The 20,062-nt window shown below is 43.2% G+C and overlaps 1 protein-coding gene across 2 annotated transcripts in view; it reads right to left on the bottom strand.

Annotated features, from left to right (window-relative positions):
• The window catches only part of LOC147246706 (formin), a 52,076-nt gene that overhangs the window by 3,534 nt on the left and 28,480 nt on the right, over window positions 1-20,062 (bottom strand). For both annotated transcript variants that reach the window (XM_086183420.1, XM_086183421.1), the window contains 8 exons: window positions 17,000-17,061; window positions 16,698-16,786; window positions 15,297-15,426; window positions 14,972-15,118; window positions 14,830-14,889; window positions 14,629-14,749; window positions 9,391-9,483; window positions 4,119-4,170 (listed from right to left, as the gene is read on the bottom strand). In XM_086183420.1, the coding sequence (XP_086039546.1) occupies window positions 4,119-4,170; window positions 9,391-9,483; window positions 14,629-14,749; window positions 14,830-14,889; window positions 14,972-15,118; window positions 15,297-15,426; window positions 16,698-16,786; window positions 17,000-17,061 (754 nt within the window). The remainder of the gene's footprint in view (window positions 1-4,118; window positions 4,171-9,390; window positions 9,484-14,628; window positions 14,750-14,829; window positions 14,890-14,971; window positions 15,119-15,296; window positions 15,427-16,697; window positions 16,787-16,999; window positions 17,062-20,062) is intronic.

Below are 20,062 nucleotides of genomic sequence, written 5' to 3'. Positions count from 1 at the left end.
CAGGACATTGTGTTTCTTGAAGCAATTGAAGATTTATGAATTTTGTCTTCTGCAGACATCACACGCACTCACGCATGCACGCGCACACACACACACACACACACACACACACACACACACACACACACAGCAGCTGCTCTGTTATCACACTGACTTCTACAGCCAACAGGGGAAGACTGCCTGAGATAGCCAAGAACACGCTGCTGCTGCTGATGTTCCACACACACACACACACACACACACACACACACACACACACACACACACACACACAGCAGCTGCTCTGTTATCACACTGACTTCTACAGCCAACAGGGGAAGACTGCCTGAGATAGCCAAGAACACGCTGCTGCTGCTGATGTTCCACACACACACACACACACACACACACACACACACACACACACACACACACACACACACACACACACACACACACACACACCCCAAAAACATACATATACTGGCAGACAAAGATGTGAAAATGATACAACATACACACAGGTGTGTGTACATAAATATCCTAGAAACAGTTGACTGGGATCATCCAATTGTAACCAAATCTGGAGTCTTTGTGAGGTATGGAGAGAGGCCTGCTGCTTCAGACTGCCTCTCTGACCCAAACATGAAAGACATTTTCTAGCTGGGCCTGTCAGACGGTTGATAAAAGGAGGCTATGATTCAAGAGATGCTCCCTGTCCCACTGACACTAGGGTGGATTCTGACCTCCAGATGCTAGGTGGCTTTTGCGACGCTAATCTAAGACATGTTAAGAGTGAAATGGTGCAATATGTTGCCCAGCTGGAAAAAAAAGTGGGCTGCTTCCCATTTCCCAGTGATGCGTCATTTTGTTGGGATGCTCAAAAAAAAAAGGGCTGTAGATCATCCTGTGTTGAGGAAAAGAAATCAGGGAACAATGCTGAGGGATGTTTGGATTGAACAAACAGACACGCGGTTCCAGGTAGCTGCTCTGGTCTCTTCTCCATCAGGTCCTCTCCTGACCCTGGGTCATCATGTCAAAGCCTGCACAAATCAAGCAACACAGCTTTTTTTTCTTCCCCCCTTTGACTCTCCTGAGCATACAACGCAACAAGCAGATACACAAACCTTCACTCAAAACAGATGTAAACACGCTCACACATGTGCGTATACCTACAAAACATAAACAAAATCAAGCTGGACTTGGCGAGTGCAGAACAATTACACTTGAACACACGTGAACACACACACACACGCATGCCTGCACTTGTGTAATCCACGCTATGATGCCGTTGCCGTGAGAGGGTTTACTGCAGCACCCACAGCCGGCATTCCTCACTGACAGCTATAAAAAAAAAAAAAAAGAGCCATTACAAAACCATGAGCAGCCATGAGAATCAGGGAAATATTTGGACGGACAAGTCGGCATTCCTTTGTTTGCCCAGTAAAAAGATTACAGAAGTAGACTCGGCATTGTTGGCTGATTCAGTCCGAAGTCATTCCGTGCTATTGTCGTCATGAAATGTCTGACTAAAATAATAAACCGGCGAGCATCAACAGAACCATAACTGCTCGGTGACTGCAAGAGTCGTGCCAAGTGAAATTGAGCATGATGCAGGAGAAGGGAACTTAATGAGACGGAACTGCGGACAGAACCAGGAAACCTCAGAGGAGCCCAAACGTGAACCAGACAAATTAAGACTGCATGTTGAAGAAAAGGTCTCGTCACTCAACGTGGACGGGCCGCGCTGCCCGAGTAACCTCAGCGCCACACACAAGAGCCCAACAACATACTGCATGCCATCAAACGCTTCCTCGCTAGTGGTACGTCAATCACACCGGTTACCCGTTGGGGAATCGCGTCATGGTGAGGTCAATGTGACATTTGTGCAATGTTTTATTTCCCAAGAGTGATTGAAATGAGATAAATGTGTTTTTTAAGTATTTATTCTACAAATCAAATGTTTCCTCTTGTGTCACACGTAAAAGTGGAACACAGAGGCATCACTGTGTTTTCACCTGCGTCTGTCTGACAGTCCATCAGGTTTACATGAAACCGAAAACTGGACCTTTTGGATTCAGTAGCAGGTTAGCACATAAGACCTAGGCTGTAGGCCTTAGCAGAGGTCTGCTCTCCTTCCTTCTATAGAAAGTGTGAAAACCATCGGGCTGGTTATGATGAAACCAGGTGGACCAAGGATGGACTTGGTATATTCTAAGCATCCCCCCGCCCCTCTATTTGAACATTGCATTTACATTTTATATCATTTTGACTATTAATTTCTTAGTAAATATGACACTGACCTCCATTAAAAATTGTTACTTAGTTCTAATATTTCAAAAATATCTCCAGACATATATTGTGGTGTTGGTTGCTGATTTGCATTTGTATTTTTATATGCAACTTGGCATACATTTACTTTACACATCAGATATATGATAATAATGAATCAACTGTTATGGTCATGTACACACACACACACACACACACACACACACACACACACACACACACACACACACACACACACACACATATACAGGCTTGTTCTGTAACACTAAAAACTAGTTTTCCAGTCTCGTACTGTGAGAAGTACTTAAGCATAAATTTGTTGTGCAGCTACCAAACTGAAAACCATTTTAGTTAAAGACAATGTGCACAAATAAAAGGAGTACTTAGTCTCATCAGATTAAGATATTTCTAAGAGCTCAGGTGTGCATGAGAAAAGTCAAGAACAAAGCAGCAACATACTGGGGTTTGATATGAGCTTGTATAATACAATGCTGAGCACTTGGTCTCAGACATCTGGACTCACGGCCTCCTCGCGACACCGAGGTTTTAGGTCCGACTAAAGATGGTTTTTCCTATTTCCTTTATTAACACATAATGCTATGTGTGCTTGTGTGAGGATCCGTCACCATCCAGCACAGATGTGAGAGCCCACCCAGGGCCCAGTGAGCCCGCTGACGCCCATATTCATCAACAGCATGTCACTTTTATGAGGTGGCTCTGTGGGAACCTGAGTGAGAGCCCCCTCCTCCCTCTCACTCTACCTAGCGCCAGTCAGCCAGCCAGCCCCTGCTTTAGATGAAATTAAAGGAAAACTTCATTAAAGGCAAAGGTGCCGTCAACTGCAGGGCCCTTTTGATCAATATTCCCCTCCAAGTTCAACACCTTCATTACAGTGGTGTCAGTCATGCACAAGAGGGTGCACGAGTCAGTCCGGTCCAGGATGGAGATATCACTGCACCACCCCGGCGAGGGAGGGGAGCAGGAGGTGCAGCAAGCCCTCAGTGATGCTCTTGGCTTCACATCAACAGCAGCAGCTGAGTTACAGTATTGTCCAAGGAAACCAACTTCCTAATTGTTCATTGTTTCTTGTCTCCACCTCTGTTCACTTTCTCATTTGTTTGCTTTCATGATTTACTCTGGAGGTGGGAGGGGGGGACACAACTGAAAGTTGTTCGCTTTGTTTGTCAGCTCTACCATCTTTTTCCAATATGAGATGTTCCAGATATGAGTTGAGCACAAACTCTGCGGCTGTCAGCATGTTTTACATCAATAAATCAAATGCCTCAAAAAAATAAATAAAAAAATTCCAGGGAGTCTTATGCACAGAACATGGCAGGTAAAAATGACCGGAACTGCAGGGGAGGAAGCAGAGCCTTGAAATCCATTGTAAAGCATCTTATATGTACAAATCCACTGTTTATTTTAATCTATTTTTCATTAAGACAACTCAGAAAAGGTTTAGCAGTTAGCGCCACAGCTGTATAAATACTTAGCATGTATAAAATGATGCCTCCAGTTTAAAGAAGAGGACTTCTTTCCCTGTGAAGTCCATGAATCTTTACAGAAACCTTATCAGCTGTTGTTAATGGATGTATAACTATACAAATAAGCATTCGCGCTATCAGATAGCGGCCATGTTATGGATGTGAAGCATGCTAAACAACTTAACCCTGCCAAGTGATGACTGCAATCCTTGGCAGGATTCTCTCGTGATTTCCAGGAATCTTGACACAGCCCCATCTTGTGAAACTGGAGAGGGATTCAATACTAAAAATGCTACTCTGGCGTTAGATATCACAGCTGTAAACGCGTCTGGGTTTGGGCTTGTCGTGTAAATACTGTCATACCTTTTCTGTGCAGCGTTGAGCTGATCCTCTTCAGCGGAATATTCTTCTTGAGCTGTAAAAAAGAAAATTAAACAAAAAAGACAGAATTTATTGGATGAAGAATGCTCATGGGGCAGATTATTGAGTTTTAGGTGACATCGATAACCACAGGTGTCATTTGTTCCTAATGACAGCTTCATATAAACATGTCACAGGTGGAGTCCAGAAGGGGGAGCTGTGCTCATCAGTCTTCCATACAGCTGTCAAGGGAGAGAGAGTAGAGGAAGAAGCTCTCTGGGTTGAGCCGTCACCGCCAGAGTGACAGTTAAGCACATTGTAAAGTTTGACGTGCCTCTGTGTGTTGATGCAGTGGAGTGTGAGGCTGTGACGCCTGGTGTCAGGGCGGGCAGCGGTGGTCTGTTTGCGGAGGTGTATGTGTGGACATGCATGTGGGTGTTAGAAGCAGGGCTGCATCGGGGGTGCAGGGTTGAACAAGGAGGCTTGGGAACTGGAGGCTCCTGTGGACTCCTGCCATGTAAAAGTGTCTAAATGCAAGGCAGATGTGTGCGGCAGGCCAGGCCGAGGTGCAAGAATTTATCTAGGGCCAGAGAGTGCCTGTGATCTCAGATTTATTGCATTTTTCCAGATTCATCCTTTTTACAATGATGGGGGACCTTTCCTACTTGAAGATTTAAGAGGGGGAAGTCTCCAAAAAATTGTTCAAAGGCAGGTTTGGGGGTCTTTTGGGAGAAGGTAAGTGTAAGCCTCCGACCAACCACCCCTTTTACTTTTACTCATTTTTTACATGTATGTAGGCAATGGGGTTGAGGTAAACCTAATGAAGCGAGGGGGGTGTCCATGTCTGGGAAAGAGGGAGTAGGAGGGAGAGGGGCCGTGACCAATGGCGTTAGTCTCAGTGGGGGTCAGGCTGGCGCCTGAGGTACCCCTCTGGTGCGACTGTACAGAGGTGGCACTGGAGCCGAGTGGCTGACGGAGAGAGAGCGAGAGAGAGAGAGACAGAGAGAGAGAGAGAGAGAGAGAGAAAGAGAGAGGATGTGTGAAGTTTCTCTTCCTCTGCTCCCTGTGTAAACATGAAACCAGTAGTCGCTAACTAGAAAGTTATGAGACGTGCATGCTGAGAGGGACAATAAATTAGGGCTTTAAAACTCTGACACACTTTTCCAAACCGCTGCTTTAGCTAGCAGCTAGATAACAAAGAGATGAAGTGTGTTAGAGGAGGGATGCTGAGGACCTCGAGGATCTCCACAACGCATCCTCTTCAGTCTCCTTCCAACGCCTCCATTTAGGATGAATCTCTAAGACTTCATCGAAAACAGATTGCTCGGAAAGCAATTATCAGCAAATTCTACATGTTCTACGTAAGTCGTCGGAACAAGTGGAACCCTGCTTATTAGGTTCTGACTCATTGACAACAAAGCTCAAGGCTGTTATGATACACGCGTTTCCTCAGCGAGCCAACGGTTTGAGATTTACACGAGCTGAGATTAAAAGCAGGAACTTGTTTTCAATTAGGCATGTGCGTGTGTATTCAGCATGAGAAATATGCCCGTCAGAATATCCCCAGAGGTTTCAAAGAGCGCCCATTAAACCTCGAATCAAAAAGGTGGCTGATTAAAAGATGATCAAACCATCACGCCCTGATCTGGGAAGCTTGTTTTCCTAAGTCTCGGAGATGAATTCTGAATGAGAAAATGTCGCCTTGGTAGATTCCAGGGAAAACACAAAGGCAAGTTCCAGAAAATCAGATCAGATTAAGACAAATCCAAAGAACACCATTTAATACAACACAGAATAAACAGAAACAGATAGAACTAGGAAGCACTCAAGAGTTCTGACTGCTGCCAAGGATGCTACACGGATAAAGAATATGAACGTAGTATCTCTAAAACAGCTCTTAAAAGAAAGTCTTCCAGATCACATGATCCAAGGGGTCGTCATACTTTCCTTTCTAATTAACAAGTTTCCAAAGTACATCCCCTGGGTCACAGATCCAGAAATATGAAGGTGATGATTTCCAGAATCAAGACGTTCCTCTTTCAACTGTTTTGAGACCTCCAGAGTAACAACACTAGTAGCTACATCCTGTCCCTGGCTAAGAATAGGATCTACAATTTGATCCAGATCACTTAAAAAAGCTGATCACTTGTTCCCTGGTGATCACATTATTATTTTAAATTATGTTACATTCGATATGTTATATTTGTTGTACTATGTCACGTAATATCATATATATAAATGACATTTTGACTCTCGTACATATGGAAGAAGTTCTGAAACACAGCTCGAACTTCCAAAACTTTCTTATGGGGGAATTCCTATTTCCAACATCCTGAATGTGTCAAACACATGCATCCGTGCTCAGCTGCTGGCGTTTACCTGGGTGAGAAATCCAATCATTCACTGATGAGTCACAATTTAAGAGCCTTTGCCGCTCTTTGATGAAAGAACTGTTGCTTTGTTTGGTTATATGCCGCCCCTCCGACAGCAACAGCTCGAGGAATTCTGTTTATGAAAGCGAGGTTTACAAGTATTCCACCAGAAAGTTTATGTTCAAGATGTGCTTTTTGCAAACCAGTGCCATTCTGTGGTCTGCGGCGGCTACAGTGGCTTGAAATGCTTTCAAATATTTACAGATATTAAAGTTCAAGGGGCGACTCCAGCACTTACAAAGGTAGATAAATAAGAAAACATTTCCATTTACGTTAGAGCCACTGGAGGAGAACATGATCCCACCACAAGTCTTTCCAGGAATTGTTCTCCTCACGTATCTGTGTGTGTGTGATGTCTAGCAAATTAGAGAAGCTGTTGTTTCTCAATTCTCTAACATTGTTCTTCTGTTGGACAGGCTTCAGTCACTTCACAAGACTTTTCTGAGCACATCACATTAGCCCTGGCACTTGAGACAAGACTGGTAGGCCTGGACTTTAGAGGCCCTGCCCCAATGCAGTGGAAATAACTAACATTTAAGTTGTGATGCTTAAAGCACTGAAAACTAACATTAAAATAATTTTAATGTTATCAATGGCTGCAGGTACTGACAAAAAAAAGAGGCCATCAACAAGAAAATTTGCCCAAGGGAGAAAAATTCTGCTGTATCCAAACAAGATATCACAATAAAAATACACAATTTTTCAAGGGCCTACCTCTCAGAAGTCTTCTAATAAGAGTAAAATGTGGTTTGTGTAATTTCCAATTCATCATACGAGTGTGTCTGACTCACATGACAATGTAGTTCGTTGATGAGTGTTGGCTACATGTTGGTCAACACCAGAACAGGTGCGTCCATGTTCCTCTATCAATCGAAGGGTAATATAGACACACACACACACACACACACACACACACACACACACACACACACACACACACACACACACACACATATACACTCTTTTATTTATAAAACTGTAATACAGCCTAAACCGTGCATGACTTTTCCTGGCAGTGGTTTGTATCTTTAGCCACTGACTGACTATGATATGGTCAGGAATACACCCAAGTTCCTCTCCCTCTGGTATTTGACAGAAAATAAGCTGTCAGGAGATGCAACAGACATCAGCTTGGACAGAGCCAAACACGTTATCCTCCTCACTCCATTGTCCAGACTCACATCCATGCTTTTTTAATTAAGGAGTATCCTTAAATTTGCAACAAGCAATTTTTATTTGCTACAACATATCATTATGAAGTAAGGTAACTTGCGCGATGTAATAGTAGGATTGTTCAAAGATTATTATTATCATTGTTGTTGTAATAAGAATTAGCTGGGGAGCAGCAGAACACCCAGCATGGACCATGACTGCAACAATAAGATGACCGTAACTCATGTAAATGCGTGCAGGCCCTATGTGGTAAACCCACCACAGTACTGGTTTCGAAATGACTGACCTTTCCTGACACGGGGAGATGAATGTTGAGAGGGACGGTAAATGTGGTGGGAGCGTGTTTCTTCTGTTTCGATCAAGCAGAACTAATCACCCCGAGGAGCAGTGTGCAGAGACGATTCTTTCCATGACACTCCTCCAGAATGATAATTTACCAGTGTGTCACCAGAGCTGGCAGCTACAACACCTATAATTTAGGGGGAGAAAGTAGACACTAAGCAAGCGCTCGTGTCTGGGTCAAAACGGGGACAGACGGCGAAATGATCTGAGGGCGTTGGACTCGCTGGGCTCCTGTCATGGTGGTCCCCAGGTCTGATCCACGGAGGCAGGCCAGGCTTTACAAGGCCGCAGCCAGAGATGTCCTGCCAGCTTTATGGCAGCCGAGAGTACACGAGAGCCATGTTAGAGGCAATGTGATCCCTTCTACAGGCCTGTAGACCCACATCCTCATGCTGTCTTACAGCGTGCCGAGACGCCCTTCCCCAGCACAAAACACACACACTCTCACACACACAGACACATCAATGCACTAAGAGACAGATTGCGTAGAATGCAGCTGACTGTCTGACATGGCAAAAAACATAATTATACCTTCCTCTTTTTAAAGGTCCCCTGCTGCGTTCTAGGGTGCAAACAGGACTTTTCTATCTGTGTAAGCTCAGTTTCACGACTATCTCCTCAGCTGTAAATCCTCAAACGTTTCATCTTTGAAGACGTTGAGAGTTTCACAAACAGACACGTGACAGAGCAGCTTCGAACGGAGGGTGTGGAGCCATTACAGGGCCCTGCCATTCATGGTTGGCCTCATCGTCTCAGATGGGAAGGACAAGTAGAAAAAACTGTACGATCAGTAAAGGATCAGACATCAGGAAGGACTTAGTCCTTTATGCTTAATAAGTAAGCTGTGATATATTCTTATCAAACCAACCTATTTACATTTAAAAAAAAAATTGTATCATTATACATTTTCTCTGACAATACTGCTGATTACATACCATGCAATGAAACTAAAATAAAGATCAGTCACAGCAACCTTGACCTTTGACCACCAAAATCCTTGAGTCCCAGTAGAAGTTTGTGCCAAATCTGAAGACATTCATGAAAGTGTCACCCAATTCTTCAGCAAATATTTGTTGTTTACCACTAAAGCTACAGTGTTTCTTGCCTGACAACACACTAACGTGAATGAAAACATTATAATGGGAATACTTACCAAATGAATACAAACTGACAGAGCACATTTTCCTGTTTGTTTTCTTGATTGCATCTTCATTTTTAACATTTCACAGCACAAAACGTAGATCTACATTTGCTTACGAGTGGTAAATAAGAATGCATGTAGAATGCAGATAAAAAAAAGGGGGGGGGGGGACCTTAGCTCGACTCACCGGCAGAGATAAAGCCCTCCATGTTCTGTTTGAAGGGCTGGAGGTGTTCCTCTGACGAGTTAGCACACACCTTCTGCACATCCCTCTCACACGCTGCGGGAGTAAAGAGAACGGAGGGAAATGATGAATGATGTATCACCGCAGGGGTCAGAGGATTTACAGTAAAGAAGACACTTAAGAGCAACATGCAAAAAGTTGTTCACAGATATAAAATAGATTTCAGAGCTGGGAGGGAAACAGATTCACATTTAACAACTTGAAACGAGGTTCCGCAGCAACAAGACGGGACAGCCACGAGAACAGAAAAGGTGTAAACAGCGACATGAAGAGGTGCTGCTCTGAACATGTGTGAGCAGCGGATCTGTTTGTTGTTTGTGGATGGCTTTTCTTTCTGCTGCCAAATGATCCAACTCACACGAGCGCAGAGGAAACAGCCGTGACTGAGCGCGTTCCAAACCGAAACTTTCCCATTTCCTGTCAACTGTAAGCCTGGGATACAATACACACAGACGCCTGCTGAAAGAACTTTGGCACATTCCTCCAACCTGTAAGTCATTAATGGCTGCAATAAATACCTTAACTCGCTTATGACTACATAGCTAAATAGTTCTGCAACACAACAAGAGCATTAACAGGTCTGGCCGCTATCTCACTTCATGCCATCGCTGCTTTTAGATCTCAGTTTGCTAGCGTGTGGAGCCATTGCACCTGCAGCTTGGTTAACTCCCTCGATTACAACTTTCTTTAATTGGCTGCATTAATAACTTTGAGAGAAATCGCCCGAGCTTTAAAACCAAACAGCCTCACAGTCTGGATTCCAGGACACTGAGAGCAGACAGTTATCAAAATAAAAAACAGAAATCAGCAACCATACTAACACGACAATCTAAATATCCTGTTTGGACAAACCACATTTCCTTACCAGAAATCCCCCCCAACTCAAAAAGACCCATTAAAACAGTGTTCAAAACAGCAAGTCTACAATTTAGAGGCGGCTCTCTTCCAAATGTGGTCCAGACAGCAAAGGCCGCAAGGAGGAAGCCCACAAAAACACAGCAGCTGTAAAGAATAAAAACTAAAAGCTCTGGTTTAGGAACATTGTCTTGGAGTGATAATGCAGTTGCTCAAAAGCAGGGTTTTCCTCCGTGTCAATGAAGGATGACGTCATCATCTGGCTCCACGGAAGACCTTCGAACTGGAGGACCTTTGTCTCAGCAGTTCTGTCTAAGTCTCACATAAAGCCACATGTGGGGGAGCTGCTGGTGCTGCACAAACAACTCCACAAACACTGCTGTCAGAAACCAATATCAATATCTTTTATAAAACTATTAGTATTTTAATAATCTGATATAATTTCTGCATCTGTGGACCACATGTCGATATGTGGAGAAAATGAAATGTTGAGCTGCTTAAGTTGAGCTATTTTTTTGATTCGTGAGTTTTCTTTTGTATATAATTCTTTTGAATGTGAGTGTAGTTCTTAGCAATTTGGAGTGAGAGTGTAATTTTGAACGACTACATTAGCAATGTCTCATGGTTATTCTAAGAAAATATATATATAATATTTAAGTCAAATTAGCATAAGGACTGTAAACTGAACATGCAGTTTACTTGCACTGCATTTAATTAATTAGATTTACATGATAAAAATGATATCTCAATAAGGGTAAAAACCTATGAAATGTAATGGAGGAGTTTTTTTCAAAAATGAGAAACAAAAAATAAAAAGTAAATCTAATTAAATATGCAGTGATTCCATATTAAATATATCGTTATCAAATTAGTACCTGTAATTCAAAAGAAATCATCAAAACGTCCTCATTGCTTTATAACAACAAAAATAACATGACATAATTTATCTTATGCATATTGTTTTACAGTTTAAAATCCAAAAATCTACATTAATGACCAATATTTAATACAACTACCAGCTGATCCAAACTCATAATTATGACGATTAAATCCAGGGAACAATTACATCCTGTAATGATTATATTAATGGATTAATCTCTGTTTAAAATGAGCTTGGAAAAGATGATGAGTGACAAATCCACAGCTGATTTTTTTCCATTTTCTTAAGTTCTAAAGTGTCTCTGCTGCTGCTGCTACTGCTGCTGGTCCGTCTGTCCCGTCACGAGGCCTCGGGGGACTTTTTAACCCACCAACACAGACCAGCACCAAGCTCTGCGGGCCCTCCGCTGTCTGTACAACACACAAGATTACATAACTCGACAGAGTGCTGATAACTTTTATATTAAACACGATTAACAGGCGCAAGACGTGAGTAAAAATAAGAGCTTCTCCTTTGCAAGAGTGCAGCAGCAATGTGCAAAAACATCTAAGCTCAAGGTCAAGAGGCTACACTTGCATAAACCCTCCCTGTCTCAAAGGGAAAATGTCCACTAGCTGAGAATGTGTAATAATGGGTAATTAATGTCTAATATGTGGTGAAGTGACAACAGCTCTGTGTGTAAGCGCTAGTGGTTAACTAGGAGAATATCAAACAAAAGCAGCCAGACTTCTGCTCCTGTACTCACTGTGTGTGATTTGCAATGGAGGAGACTTTGATGTCAGTATGTGCTGATTTTACCGTCATAAGGACCAACCCAAAATGCAGGAACCAGGATATTACAGCACACAGAGTCAACTTTGGAAAATGCTCCAACACGGGATGAGGAGCCTTTAGAGTTGTGTGACGCTTGCTCCTTGTTCAGAAAGGTGAACGTCCATTTTCGAAAGCCTTGAAATATCATGAAGCGTAAAAGTTGAAGGAACAGACAAATTCAGGCTTAACATCGGACATCTTTGTTTTTGCTTATGTCAGTTACAAAAAGGTAACAGTTTCTTGAGTCATTTCCAACTAAAATCAATTTGAAATGACTGAATACAAATTAAATAATCATTTTGCAATAGAGTTCTTTTCACTTTTAAAAATATCTTAATGTTGAATCAGATGATGGCTCGCAATACATTTTTAAAAAAAAATTCTAAAAACCTTTGAGAAATAGCATGCATTTGACAGGTTTTGGAAACATCACCAAAGGTTATATATTATATACCAACTCCTGGTTAGCGAATTATCTCCCCAGTTATCTAAAATCTCTGCATCAGGACAGACTTCCAACCCCGCATTCTATGGACATAAACCTTCTCTTCCCCCTTGGTGAGGCCAGCGGTGAGACTGCCTCTGTGTGTGAAGGTAAGAGCCTCTTGTTCCTTTACACTCGTCATAAATCAACATGTATCCACAAACCTCTCGGGCAAGACTTAGAATATAAACTCATGGTCCAGGTTTGGATGCAGGAAGTGTAAAGATTTGTCTTGTTTGTCAGAGGAACCCGTCAATATGTTACTCATAATCGATGATAATAGTTTGATTCAGAACAGAAAATTCGAAATCCCCAAAATTTAGTGTTGCTTTCGTCTTCTTTCGGTCAAACGAGCGGTGACAGCACCTCAGCTCGCTGGCTTCACACATGGCCTTCTAAGCGGAGCCTCTGTTGTAAAACAGACCTCAGGCTAAAGACCCTGCCTGAACCTGACATTAAAGGCCATTTAAAATCAGGACACTGTCTGATTTGCCACAGTGATGAATGCCTAACCTGGGCCAGGCCTTCTGTGAAACACTAAACTCCCCTGAGTAGCAAATGAACTCTGACTGTTTCTTTTTATTTGATCCTATTTCATTTGGTAGTGTCACCGGCTCTCTGTCCACTCCAATTACACAGCACTTGAAGGGATCTCGATCTCGGCAATGAAATAATAATGAAAATGCAATGTCAGGTATGACTGGATGGATTAGAGGCTGAGATCTTAACATTATATCTTAAGGTGTTGCACTCTACGTGTGAACATGCTGGTGTACAGTTATCGTGGGGGAACCAGAATGGATGATATATGGCAGCAGAGTCCTACAGTAGGTTTAGATGGTTGTGGCCTCCCACTCATCATTCTCCCCCTTGGAGGAGCACAGAGAGAGGTCATCAGCCTCTCCCCAAACAGGAAACCCCATCAAAAGAGGATCATGTTTCTGCACAAGCAAGAGGGCAGCCAAGCAGACGGGGACTGACTCCTGAGCATCGCCTAGACACATGCAATCACACACATACACATGCAGCAAAGCTCATCGCTTACACACATTTACACTAAGGTTTCAATTCATTATCACTAGACTTGTGTGAGACAGGCACGCATGGATGCCCGCTGCTGGTGGTGATAGGGAAGAAGGGGGCTTCTCTGGTCTCCTGACCTTTGACAAAAGGCTGCAGGGCAAGACACTGCAGTCGCCACCTCAGGATCAGGTGAGGGGCAGGCAGGCTTGCTCCAGCAGAAAGGCTAAACTGTGTTTCAGCTTGCCTGCGTCAATGTGGATGGAAGTGTTCTGTGCTAGCTTTATAATTAAGACCAGTTGCTTTCTTTAGGCTGGTTTATAATAGTCAGGCATAAATATTTATTTCTGGCGGCTGGTGAGGATAAAAAATGGTCGAAGTTATAGGTGGAGCTCACCAAACATCCACAGACCAGCGCTGGCCCTGTGATGCTAATACCCCCAAGGACTACTGTGCCAGACTGTGCTGCAACAGAGATCAAATACCGGGGCCTTTATGTTGCATTTATTGTCCTCAGCTCTTCCATTTTTCCTAATAAATGAGTGACAGCTTGAGGTGGGTCTGGGTACTTTAGTAGCCTCTTTGTATTTTTCCCCCAGGTCAGAGAGGAGAGGGCTTTAACAACGATCTAAAAAAAGGTAGGGGAGAGCTGCAGAGCATATCTAATTGCTTTCATATGCCATATTATTGGTTGATTTAAATAACCACAGACACCAGGGGCACTTGGGGGCATCGCCTTTAACCTCTGCGCGGCCCTGGCCAAGACTGTCTGACTGCGTTACTGAGGGGCTCGGCACCCACCTCACGTAGCATGCATGAGACTTTTTTCTACCTTTGTCAATTATTACTCTGATATTTCATTACAGTCTTGAACATAACAATTTCTTCTGCTTAAAAGAGCTCTGGAGAGCCGAAAATAAAAAAATAAAAAGCTTTTCAGCCGTCTACATAAATGTTATCTGTTACTGGTCCTAAAAACCAGGAGGTGCTGTGTTGACAAGGCCAGAGAAGGGTACTATTTTGCCACTACTGAAGTTTGCCAATTACGCTTACTGATCATAAAACAAACATGACATACAATGCGGTGTGCAGTAAAAAGCCTCACCAAAGACATCAGGGCCTGTCTTACCAGTCAAATCTCTCTTCAGCTTCTTGATGTCCTTGGTAAGATCTTCAAACTTGACCTGTGACGCCTGGAAGAAATCCTGAGGGTCAGGCATCGGGAACACACTCTTCTCCGTACCAGCATTCTGGAACAATTGAGCACAACATTTCTAAGTGCTGACTAGTAAATGTGGAAGTGCATATCTATGAGATAATAATACCTTACCATGTCAAAATTGCGCAGGTAGTATAAAACCACATAATCCACCAGATTGATACGATTGTCCTGAGGAGGAAATGACTTGATCATTGACAATCCATAGATTACCTAACAGATTTGTAGTGTAGAATTCTTAGATCAGTGTTACCCTGCTCTTCACATCCTTGAGTTTAGGGAGAATCTCTAGTCCAAAGCCATCAGCCTGACCTCTAGTCCGGTTCCCTCCGTTCATATAGTTCCCAAAGGCCAGAACAAGACCCATTACTTCCCGCAAACTGTTGCACTCTAGCAGCTCCTGACACACACACATACACACACACACACGCGCTCTCACACACACACACACACACACACACACACACACACACACACACACACACACACACACACACACGCGCTTCAAAGGTCAGTAAACCTCAGGATGATGTGGCAACTCTTTTGTGAAGCATTGTTTGTTGAAACGATGTTCTTACTTTGCAGACGTTGGATATAATGGCCACCTTGCGCCGGATGGAGGAGATGGTATCAAGAAAGACTGACTGGAAGATGATGCACTTGGCTCGGCCTGCAAAGTCAGGAATCTGGGAGAGCTCGTAGAGAAACCTGCATAACAAGAGAGGAGGAGGAGCAGGAGGACGAGGAGGAGAATGGGTTGCGATGTGTTATGACAGAATTAAACAAAATGTCGAACAGACAGAACTATTTTGGGGGTTTGGCAGGACGTGCTTCCCCATGCAGGGTGGCTGAGTCAATGTTGCTGTTGCCGGCAGCTGATAGTCATGAGTGGTGCTGCTCGGCTGGGTTTGAAGGGTCCACGGGGTCGGGTGGAGGGAAAGTAGCGAGCGGCGCACAGAGATTGATCAAAGGTAGCTTTGGCCTGATGCAGGACGACTTATGTAAACAGTGCCGTGTCGGAGGGGAGCGGAGATGTAACATCCTGTGTGATTAGAGCCTGCTGATGGCGGCAGACACTGAGTAGGGATGACTCAGGCAGCCGTCGTGACAGCTCTGGTCAAACATGGAAATAGGATGGCCAGGCTGAGCGGCACCGCTGGGTCCGGGCCTTGTTAACTGACCCGGAGTACTTGCGCCTGACAGGATGAAACTACTGAAGCGATGTCCACAAATGCAGACACACATACAACAGAAAATAAAGAGGGAATCCAGAAATCATGTCCAGATAATGTGTAACATTTTGTCTGAATCCAAAGATAATCGTAAAGATGTGCTGCTTGTGAAGTTCTGAGCCTATGCTGATGTTGAAATAACAATTATTTGGCTGATATTTGATGCTGATACCAACGGTTTTTTGTTTTTGCCAATATTAGTGGGCTTTGCGTTTGTTTGAGTGGCTTTTGTTTATCTTCCCTCTTTTGTGCCAGGGTAATCATTTTTACATCTGTGGATAAACATTTGCTACTGCAAACTTATTTTCTGGTGAGCCATTAGAAATCCACAAATAGCGGCCAGCTCTGATAAATCCCTGCATCTCTAAGAGATGAATAAATCAGGAATTCTTAAGAAAAAAATAATAAACCAAAACTGTATTTATTTAATTTTGTTTGTATATATTGATCTCTTCCGTGAAATCACACGCCCTAAAATGTTTTAATTTAATCAAATTAAATTCCTACTTCAACCACATTTATTGATTCTTTTAAAATAAATTTGTTTTCCTTTGACTACTTGGTATGCGTGCCGTTTTTTTTTTTGCTGATGTATGTTTTGTTTTTGTCTCTTGTGAATAGGCTGCTCAAGACAAATTCCCCCTGGCAAGATTAATGAACTTGTATGATTAATGGAATGATTAAAACAGCCCCTTTTTAAAAAAAATAAAAACATGATTCATGTCTATTATGTATTTGGACTCTTACTGTTCAGGTTTGTCCAGCAGTTTAACCTCATCTTCTTTGGAGGTCTCATAATGTTTCTTTATCTTGCCGATCTCATCAGTGCTGGCCCTCTATCAAGAAACACACACACACACACACACACACACACACACACACACACACACACACACACACACACACACACACACACGCAGTACAGTATATCCATACAGCTACGCATGTACACACACTGTCATGCACAGTAATAAAACTGTTTGCAACTTATTAAAATGCATTTGTAGCACAAAGCCCCAATCTTTTTGCTACCTCTCCGTCATACTTACATTTTCATATAAAGCCTCGATGGTTTCCAAATCTACCACCGAGTTATCCACAGTCAGAACGGCTGAAACAGTGAAGGAAATATTCATTATAAATAGTCAGTTTAATAAATGCATCAGATCTAAGCCAAAGTGCGCTGTCTTTTAAGTCTTTCCAGTACTTAAGGAAGAAAACTTGTTTTTCCCACCACACATGGAAACTTGCAGTAGCCTATAATTTTGTTAAATGCTGGGTAATAGTAATGTATATTTTCACCTAACTATATGATAAAAACCTCCTATTAGACCAAATAAATGCAAAATCTTTGAATATCAGCTTGACATGGTGGGGGAAGGAGTGTTGCCAAGCAGGGACCAACTAGTGTTCCTCTCCTTCTGTCCACTATGAGACAAGCAGACTGGCAGGCTGAAGCCTTTCGCTCCAGCCTGCGAGTCATCTTAGTTAGACTCATGAGAGCCTGCAGACATGATTGTTTGATTGAGGCAGGACAGTCGGTTAAAGTGAAGCCTGTATAGGGATAACTTAATCATAATTTTTGACACAATATATGACACTGAACCACTCCAAAATAACTCCTCTCAAACAGTAAAAATGGAGCACTGAATGTAGAGGACGGCACAAAAAGAGAAAGTGACTCCTGTTCTGTGTCTGAGAGGTGTCACAGGTTTACGGCTTTTTAAGGGGAGGGAGGGAGGCGGACACGATGTGAGGGATGGTTCCAGGGCTCCAGGATCAGCTGACAGTTGTCTGGTTGGTGTCAGCCAAGGAGGGTTGCGTACTACTGCTCTGAAATCAGTCAGTCAGAGAGACAAGCCGTCACTGCCATCAGGACCACCTGCAGGTCAGGTTCTCTGGCCTAAGAAGAACTGATACAGTGACAGCACAACTGTTTCAATGTGGTGTTCAACCTGGATTCAGATTTGGCCTGCCAGATGTAGAACTAAGCAAAAAATAAGCCAAAAAAAAAAAACAGGCTTGAAAATAAAATCTATAGAACACAATAAAAAAATATAAATAACTTTTTATGCTGTTTTCCTTTTTGAGAGGTGAAAATGCCCTTTGCAGGATCCTAATAATTACTTTTTCATGTTTTTACCATTTGGTTGGAGTTTGGGGGAAAAAGGTCAGGTACCCCTGGTCTATACATCATTAATAATGCCAGGCATTAAATAATCGAGGAGGGATTTTTTTTTTTTTTTTTGCATGTTGGGGAAAAAAGTTGAAATGTTGAGAAATGAATCAAAATACCAAGTCCAAAACAAACTCGAATCATCGACATCCTTGGAGAGAGCAGGTGAGTGTCTAGTGTGGAGCGACTGTATTCTTATAACTGCATCATATCACTGATGAGGGGAAAACTTATTCCCATTTCCTTTCTTCTTGATATGCAAAAATTAAAAAAACACCTTGGCTGTAACATTTCTCCCATCCCGGACCTCAATAACTCTTCAGTCTGAATCAGTGTGCAGCATTAGCATGACGCGACACAAACCAACTCTTTTCAATCATCTGCTGCTTCCAGCTAACAAGGCAATACTTCCATGTTCTGGCTCCCAGCCTTTCCCTCTGCACTGAAGCTGTCAATGTGGTCCCGATGTCTGGATCAGAGGGAACGCTGGAGGTCCATTTCCTACATCTTATTAGAGTGGATTATTCAGTCCCTCAGCCATGCAGCCGTCAATCACACACCAAAGGGGGGCCTGCTTCAGTGTGCACAGGAGCACTCTGATCCGAGGGGAGCCGGATATCTCTTCACACCAGCAGATCAAAGCCTGCCTGCCAACCGCCTCACACCCTCTCCTTCCACTTTTCACTCATCAGCTTTGGTGTGGAAGGGCATGTGTGGTGTGTGAACATGTGTGTGTGTGTGTGTGTGTGTGTGTGTGTGTGTGTGTGTGTGTGTGTGGTGAGGTGAAGTGTTGTGTGGGGGGAGAACCTCCCTTTGCCCTTGAACCACGGTGGCCCTTGAGGTCCCCCAGTCACAGCGACGGGTGCAGTTTAGAGCGCCGCTTTCTCTACTTCCCCCGTTTCTCTCCCTCCCTGGAAGCTCTAATTACATTACATGTCCCATGTCCTTTTAATTTGGCAACAAAGGGGAGGCAAGCAGGCGAGGCCAGGGACCAGAGTCCTTAGAAGTGCTTATTAAGGTGCCGTGCTTCATTGTCAGATTCAAATTGTCCATTTCACTTACACCTCCCATTAAGGGACAAGGAAACAGGCTCACGCTAGGTGAGAGAGGGCCTTTTTTTTTTACTGGAACGGAGGGAAAAGGACTCAAAAAAAGGGAAAAAAAAATCGAAACAAAATGGGCAACCTGGTTTCATGTGCTGTGTAACTTGTGTTTGAGGTTGTTTTATGTGGTAGCTCAGTGTCTGCTCACTGTGGAAGGTGGTTTTGTTCATGCTTAGATCATTAGCAGGGTGTCAGTCCCATTAGGCTTGTGGAAACCGTCACTGGCTACAATAAACAGATCTGTTGGCCGCATGCTCAGACTAGCAGGCGGCAGGCACTCTCCGCCACAGTCCCAGGACAGGACCAATTCCTGGCCCATCCATGCTGTCCCTAACGCACATATAATATGTTTACACACGCATACAATCTCTTCAACTCACACACCCACACGCCTCCATTTTCCACAGTGCAACCACGCATGCAATTAATCCATGCAGCTCTTCAAATGAGCTGAATGGCAATTTGATTTTAACCAGAGCAAGAAGGATTTCAAGCTGACTGACAGGGAAAGTGAAAGGCAGCTTCCATCCCAGCGCTGCCGTCTCACATTCTGACAGATCGTGGCCGTTTCATTCCCACTGTGGTAACTGGAAAAATCATCCACACTCCACATGAAAGAGAAATTAAGAGAAAATAGTGTCTCTAGTTACAAATTAGAAGCTGTCAAGTGGTAAAGAAATGATTCTACACCGCAGGGTTCTCAATCTCGTCTCTAAAAATAATTCTGCATTTGGTTCTAAATTTATTGGTAAATGGAAAGACTGAATTCCCTTTAGCACTTTTCAATCTAAACATAAGCTACTTCCTTTAGACATGTCTGCAAATAAGCCTCT

The sequence above is a fragment of the Aulostomus chinensis genome, chromosome 17 (genome assembly GCF_037954235.1).
Source record: "Aulostomus chinensis isolate RoL2024-O1b breed Wild chromosome 17, RoL_Achi_v1.0, whole genome shotgun sequence".
Taxonomy (NCBI): domain Eukaryota; kingdom Metazoa; phylum Chordata; class Actinopteri; order Syngnathiformes; family Aulostomidae; genus Aulostomus; species Aulostomus chinensis.
This window is presented reverse-complemented; position numbering and strand designations above follow the sequence as displayed.